Source organism: Rutidosis leptorrhynchoides, chromosome 4 (assembly GCF_046630445.1).
Source record: "Rutidosis leptorrhynchoides isolate AG116_Rl617_1_P2 chromosome 4, CSIRO_AGI_Rlap_v1, whole genome shotgun sequence".
Classification (NCBI taxonomy): domain Eukaryota; kingdom Viridiplantae; phylum Streptophyta; class Magnoliopsida; order Asterales; family Asteraceae; genus Rutidosis; species Rutidosis leptorrhynchoides.
This window is the reverse complement of record NC_092336.1, coordinates 580,048,290-580,055,013: the sequence shown is the minus strand read 5'-3', so window position 1 is coordinate 580,055,013 and position 6,724 is coordinate 580,048,290. Positions and strand designations below refer to the sequence as shown.

General features: G+C 32.7%; 1 protein-coding gene across 1 annotated transcript; it reads left to right on the top strand.

Annotated features, from left to right (window-relative positions):
- Positions 1-3,666: 3,666 nt before the first annotated feature.
- Positions 3,667-6,512, top strand: LOC139904664 (probable magnesium transporter NIPA6). The gene is made up of 13 exons (XM_071886596.1): positions 3,667-3,680; positions 3,748-3,799; positions 3,890-3,921; positions 3,997-4,065; positions 4,346-4,356; positions 4,452-4,488; positions 4,558-4,718; positions 4,825-4,952; positions 5,056-5,193; positions 5,296-5,387; positions 5,474-5,593; positions 6,179-6,248; positions 6,438-6,512. The coding sequence occupies exons 1-13, from the start codon at positions 3,667-3,669 to the stop codon at positions 6,510-6,512; spliced, it is 999 nt and encodes a 332-aa protein (XP_071742697.1).
- The last annotated feature ends 212 nt before the right edge of the window (positions 6,513-6,724 follow it).

Here is a 6,724-nt window from a genome sequence, read left to right as displayed (position 1 = left end):
ATCTTTAACGTTTCCGACACGATAAGCAAAGTCTATGAAGTTGAATCTCAAAATTTTGAACTATTCAATTACCCTTCGATTGTTCTCAACGATTCACGAACAATTATATGTAAATAGATACATATGTTATAACTTGAAAACGTAACAAAGTGTTATGAAAATGATACTGTGCATTAACCTTATTGGTTTGATTATCTGTTTGATATTTAGATAAGTTAACTAAAACGTTTAAGATGAACCAGTAAAACACTAATTTGCTACATTATTTTCGAATTGCTACAGTACTCGAAAAGCTACAGTGTTTTCAAAAATCACTATTTGCTACAGTAAAAAAACTTTGCTACAGTACTTTGCTACAGTAAAACACTATTTCAAAATGAAAATGTATATGTATATACTACGAGACGATGATTTATCGAAGTAAATGACCAAAACACTCAAGTGTATAAGTTACAATTCTAGTGATATAATTTAGGGATAATTTAAGGCTATATTTTGACAAAGGTACGTGTCCCAAAATGTAAATTACAAGTTTTCTCAGCGTACGAAGGGACGTTCGAAAAATCGGAACCGGGACATAAGTCGAGTGACGACGTACGACTTATCGGAGCAAAAGTTACAAGTCAACTATGCACGTAAATTTAATATAATATATAATTAATTATATAAATTAAATATATATTATATATATATTAATATTTAATTACGTCGACAAACTAAATTACAAAATCATATGTGAGCTGGAAAAGGGGTCCATGCGATGGAGTCCCCTCACAACAGCCATGCGATCACATGGCAGGGAAATTCAGGCCACCTATAAAAGCTCGTTCGATCTGGTCCAGTTTCATCAATCTATATCTCTCGATATCTTTCTCTATGTATATATTTATATATTATTATTATTATTATTATTATTATTATTATTATTAAAATTAATATTATTATTAATCTTATTATTATTAGTATTATTAATTAGTATTATACATAAACTACTACAACGAGGTTATGAGCGTGTCATTTTTAAAATGGATTTTCAAACGGGTTAAAGCTAAGGAAATTATGGGTTATTGCCAAGGAGATTATGGGTAATGTTCGGGGGTATATTTGTGAATCAAATCTAGTGTTTATCATCTCCGTTACGTCTACGTACTTTCCTACAATATTGAATCTCAATACTGATACGTTGAGATCTACGGTTATTTGGTAATCCGAGTTCCGGTCACATTTTGGTGAACGACTTTATATGCTGCTAAGGTGAGTTTCATTTGCTCCCTTTTTAAATGCTTTTGCAATCTATATTTTTGGGCTGAGAATACATGCACTTTATTTTAAAAACAATGGACACAAGTACATACTAAATTCTATACTGAGTTTGAACCGAAAATCCCTTAGCTTTGGTAACTAGTAACTGCCAGTTATAAGAACTGGTGGGCGCGAGTAGTAGTATATGGATCCATAGGGCTTGATATCCCCGTCCGTGCTAGAGCGCTAGCCTTTTGACGGACGTATGCTATTTGAGAAGCGTACACGTTGGTTTGCGTGTATTATTAAGATGATTATACAAAGGGTACCAATTATATATACGTTAAGTTTAGTTACCAGGGTTCTCAATTTCGTAGAAAATTTTGATAAACGTTTCGGATGAAACAACTGAAATCTTGTGATCCACCTTTATATACAGATTATGCGAAACACTAAAACTATGAACTCACCAACCTTTGTGTTGACACTTGTTAGCATGATTATTCTCAGGTTCCCTAGAAGTCTTTCGCTGTTTGCTTATATGTTAGACAAGCTATGTGCATGGAGTCTTACATGGCATATTTATCAAGGAAACGTTGCATTCACCAAATCATCACCATGTATCTTATTTTGACTGCATTGTCAACGGAATTACTATTGTAAACTATTATTTACGGTGATTGTCTATATGTAGAAATTATCAGATGTCGAAAACCTTTGATTTAAATATTCATTTATGGTGTGCCTTTTCAAAAGAATGCAATGTTTACAAAACGTATCATATAGAGGTCAAATACCTCGCAATGAAATCGATGAATGACGTGTTCGTCCATATGGATTTGGAGCGATCGTCACAACTATGAACTCACCAACCTTTGTGTTGACACTTTTAAGCATGTTTATTCTCAGGTTCCTAGAAGTCTTCCGCTGTTTGCTTATATGTTAGACAAGCTATGTGCATGGAGTTTTACATGGCATATTTATCAAGGAAACGTTGCATTCACCAAATCATCACCATGTATCTTATTTTGACTGCATTGTCAATGGAAGTACTATTGTAAACTATTATTTACGGTGATTGTCTATATGTAGAAATCATTAAATGTCGAAAACCTTTGATTTAAATATTCATTTATGGTGTGCCTTTTCAAAAGAATGCAATGTTTACAAAACGTATCATATAGAGGTCAAATACCTCGCAATGAAATCGATGAATGACGTGTTTGTCCATATGGACTTGGAGCGATCGTCACAGTGAGGCTGCTGATTTTTGCGGCTGGGCACATGTAGGCGCCCGGTGAGCGTAATTTGCGGCTGGAACTATTTTTGGATACAATTTAAGGCCGAATTTGAGGGATTTAATGCTTGGAGGTTACCCTACTTCACCCCTATATAATAGAAACCCTAGGCTACGAATTAAGGGGATCTTCCATCAGTTTTTAGAGCATCAAACACACAAAAACACACCATTAATCATCATCAAATCAAGATTTAAGCTAGGTTTCAAGGAGTGTTCTTCATGCAACTTCAAGAAGCAACCATGATCATCATCACCAACATGCTTGGCTAGTTTCTTTCACTTTATTACTTCCATGAACAATTGATACATGTATTCTTTTCATTCAAGTTTATGTGGTTTGTAATGTTATGAAACTTATGTCTTTTGAATTGTGATATTATAAACCAATTGTTTATTGATCAATGCAAGTATTATTGATTGTGATTATTGCAAGTTGAATTATAGTGATTTAACATCGTGTTCTTGATCCAACTTAGTGTTAATTAGATTAAGGATAAAGACATAGTGTCTAGGTTGCATGATTCAATCCCAAGATAGTTAGAATTGATAAGCCTAAGAAATCTTGTCTATGAGATTTGATCAATACTTGATAAACATAATACTTGTTTGAATGAATGCATGTTAGATTGGGATTGTGAAGGGATAAAGACTTCCATCCAATTGATTACAACCTTTTTAATTAGCTCATTGTTTATGCTCTTAAATACTCAAAGTTTACACTTGCTTAGTAATTGTTAATCTAGTCTTTACTTTAGTTAATTTTAGTTAATCACAAACAAACAAATCCTGAAATTGCTTGCTAGTTAATCATAGCTTCCAGTGGAACGAATCCTGCTTACCCTATCTAAAGTAGAGTAATTAGGCTATTTTTGACCGGCCCTTCGACACCGATCATATTCTATGATAGTGAACGTGGTTGGATTTAGTTACTCTGTGTTACAAGGATGTGATTTGGGTTATCAATGAGCTACTGAAAATCATTACAAAATACTTCATTATCTTCGTTATTACTTTGATTTTGTAATGGATCAAGTAAGTTTTTTATGCCAATTTAACTACCTGTTTAGTTTAAAATTACATACTTATGCATGTGTGTTTTGTAAGTGATAATGTGAAGTTGAATGATGAGAATTAACTGGTTAGTTATAGTAGTTGTATGTTGTATGTTGTATATGATTTTTATATTTTGGTTTATGGTGTTGTAGGGAACTTGCAATTCAGATATCTGATCAGTTTGAGTTATTGAGATCCAGAAAGGTAAAAATTTCAATCTTTAGCAAGATTCATTCTTAATTTCTCTTTATATGTATTTATTGTTCATTGTATCTCATGTTTAATACTTTCCAGATTGATTGTGATGTTCCTACTTTCATGTCTTGGTTCTCTGTTTTTTGAAATAAACTGTATTTTGTATGTCATATATGATTTTTATATTTTGGTGTATGGTGTTGTAGGGAACTTGCAAATCAGATGTCTGATCAGTTTGAGTCATTGAGATCGAGAAATAATGTAAAAAAAGAATTGTGAGCTTTTGTTTACTTGATTACTTGCTATGCGTTATGAAGTGATGTACGATTTAAGAAATATTTTTCGTTATGAAGTGATGTACGATTTAAGAAATATTTTTCGATGTATTCAGTGTTTTGTCGGTGTGTGTTTGAAAAAAGAGAATTGCTTTACGTTACGTTTAACCTTTATTTTTGGCATATATGTTAACTCTGGTGCATCTGATTTTCTATTTTGTTCATACGTCTTTTAGGGTTTGTATTATTAAGTTTGGCTATGCTTTCTACGAATCCATAGTTCATCACAAGGTAAATTTATATTATAATTCATCAATTAGTCAGGAATTTAATTGAAACGTGCAGATGAACGTGCAGGTAAATTTATAATATAATTCATCAATTAGTCGTGACTCCACTTGGTGCATTAAGTATCATTGAAAGGTGAGAATTTTATTAAAAAAAATTAGTTGGTGAGTGTATTAAGTGATCTTTTGTCGATTTAAAAGACTTTAATGTCCTAGCACATTCCTTACTCAATGTGAAACTGAGAAAAATGGGAATACTTGGTTCTGTGCTGTGTATAGTTGGTTCAACCATAATTGTGGTTCATGCACCTAGTGAACATAGCGTAATTTCAGTTGAAGAAATATGGGATTTAGCAACACAACCAGGTTAGCTTGATTTATCACACTCATTACTCATTTCTTGATTTTAATTTTTATTGTTTATAGAGTATAACGTACACTAATTCTGGATTTTACGAGGTTTGTGTCTCATCGTTTCTTTTGTATACATCTACTGCAATAGCTGTGGTATTAGTATTGGTGTTGTACTATGAACCCTTATATGGGTTGACTAATATGATGGTGTATATCGGTGTATGTTCGATAAATGGTTCATTAACGGTTAGTGTTTTTTAGCTGTTTATGTATATGTATCGTTAGTATCAACGTTTACATTGTTTGACTATACGCGCAACTGAATTATTATTTTTTAAATCTTTTGCAGGTTATGAGTGTAAAAGCTATATGTATTGCTATAAAACTTACATTAGAGGGTTCTAGTCAGGTGGCACGATACCAAGCGTGGATATCTGTAACGGTAGCAGTTACATGTATAATCATCCAATTGAATTACTTAAATAAGGTCATTTTCATTTTGAGTGTTTGTTTGTCCACCGGGCCCACCACGTGGGCCCTAGTATTGTCTAATGTGTTGTGAAATCATGTCATTATGAATTTTGACCAGGCTTTGAACACGTTCAACACCGCAGTTGTTTCACCGCTTTATTATGCCATGTTTACATCTTTCACAATTCTCGCTAGTGCAACCATGTTCAAAGTATATATATCTATTGCATCTTGCAAACATTGAAGGTTTATTTTGACTTATGAACTATGTTGGAACTCATTTTTTCCCGTTATGTAGGTTGGTCCGGCCAAAGTGCTAGCACGATTATTTCTATTATTTGCAGGTTCATGATTGTTCTATCTGGTACCATGATTTTGCACAGTACAAGAGATCCCGATCCATCACCTGTTTCATGGTAGTGTTTTTATCTACAAATTAGAATATACGACATTCACCTTATTTTGCTAAATATGGAGTGCAACGTTATTTTAGAATCGTAGAAGATAGCTTTAAAAAAGTCAAACATAACAAAGGCGTGATTCGAAAGTAACCAAAAAACCTTTGTACAGTTTTGATAGTAATCTGTCACCTAGGAACTTTGTTACCTTTAAACAATACCGTATAGAGTGTAAATATAAACCTCCATATAATTTCCTTTTGTAAATGTGTACTGATGCTACTGTTTAACTATCGTAATCACATAGAATTATCATTCGATGTGTAGTCAATAACCATTGTAGTCGCATACAATTGTCAGTAGCGAAGCGCGCACCCCTCAGTCTTGTTTTGTTCAATACCAGACTAAAAGAATATGTAACAACCAAATGACTAATTAAGTGGTATGAAGGCAGCGGTATAACTTAAATAGTTAAATCCTAATACAGATGAGTGAGTGTAAAAATCTAATAAATTTTTCATTATCAGTAGGGTAAACCTTAAAAAAACTTTATTTTTTAATAAAATTTTCTTTTTTTAGTGTAATTTTTTTTATTAAATTCAGGTGGAGCGGATACCCCTTTAATATATACTATATTCCCCTAGTGTACAGACTCATTGAGGAAGAAATTGTGGTTTAAGTCTTATTTAAGTCAATAAAATTAAGTTTAATTTTGGTACGAACACTAGATCTTTAAATATTTCGTAATACAAATTTGCACTTCTTTTATGCTTAACTATTAATGAAGTGTGACAACTTTATCTTAGCTTGGTTTTATTTTTATTTGGTTAGTGTTTTGATATTTTTTTTATACCAAACATAGAGATGTGATAATGAGATCATGTATATGGATGGTGATGAGTTATCACACTTGTGCATGGCTCTAGAAAGACCTTAATTCAATTATTTATGATTAGTCTACTTTCATGTTCAATAACGACGCTTGTTTACTGGGCCTACAATTATATGCTCCATTGATTCTTAACTAGAAAAAATCCGACCGCGCGTTGCTGCGGTTGTATTCGACGCGCGGTCCAATTTGAATATACGATGTCCGTTTCGCGTATAGTTAGTCGTGTTGTATATGTATATATGTATGTAATATAGCCC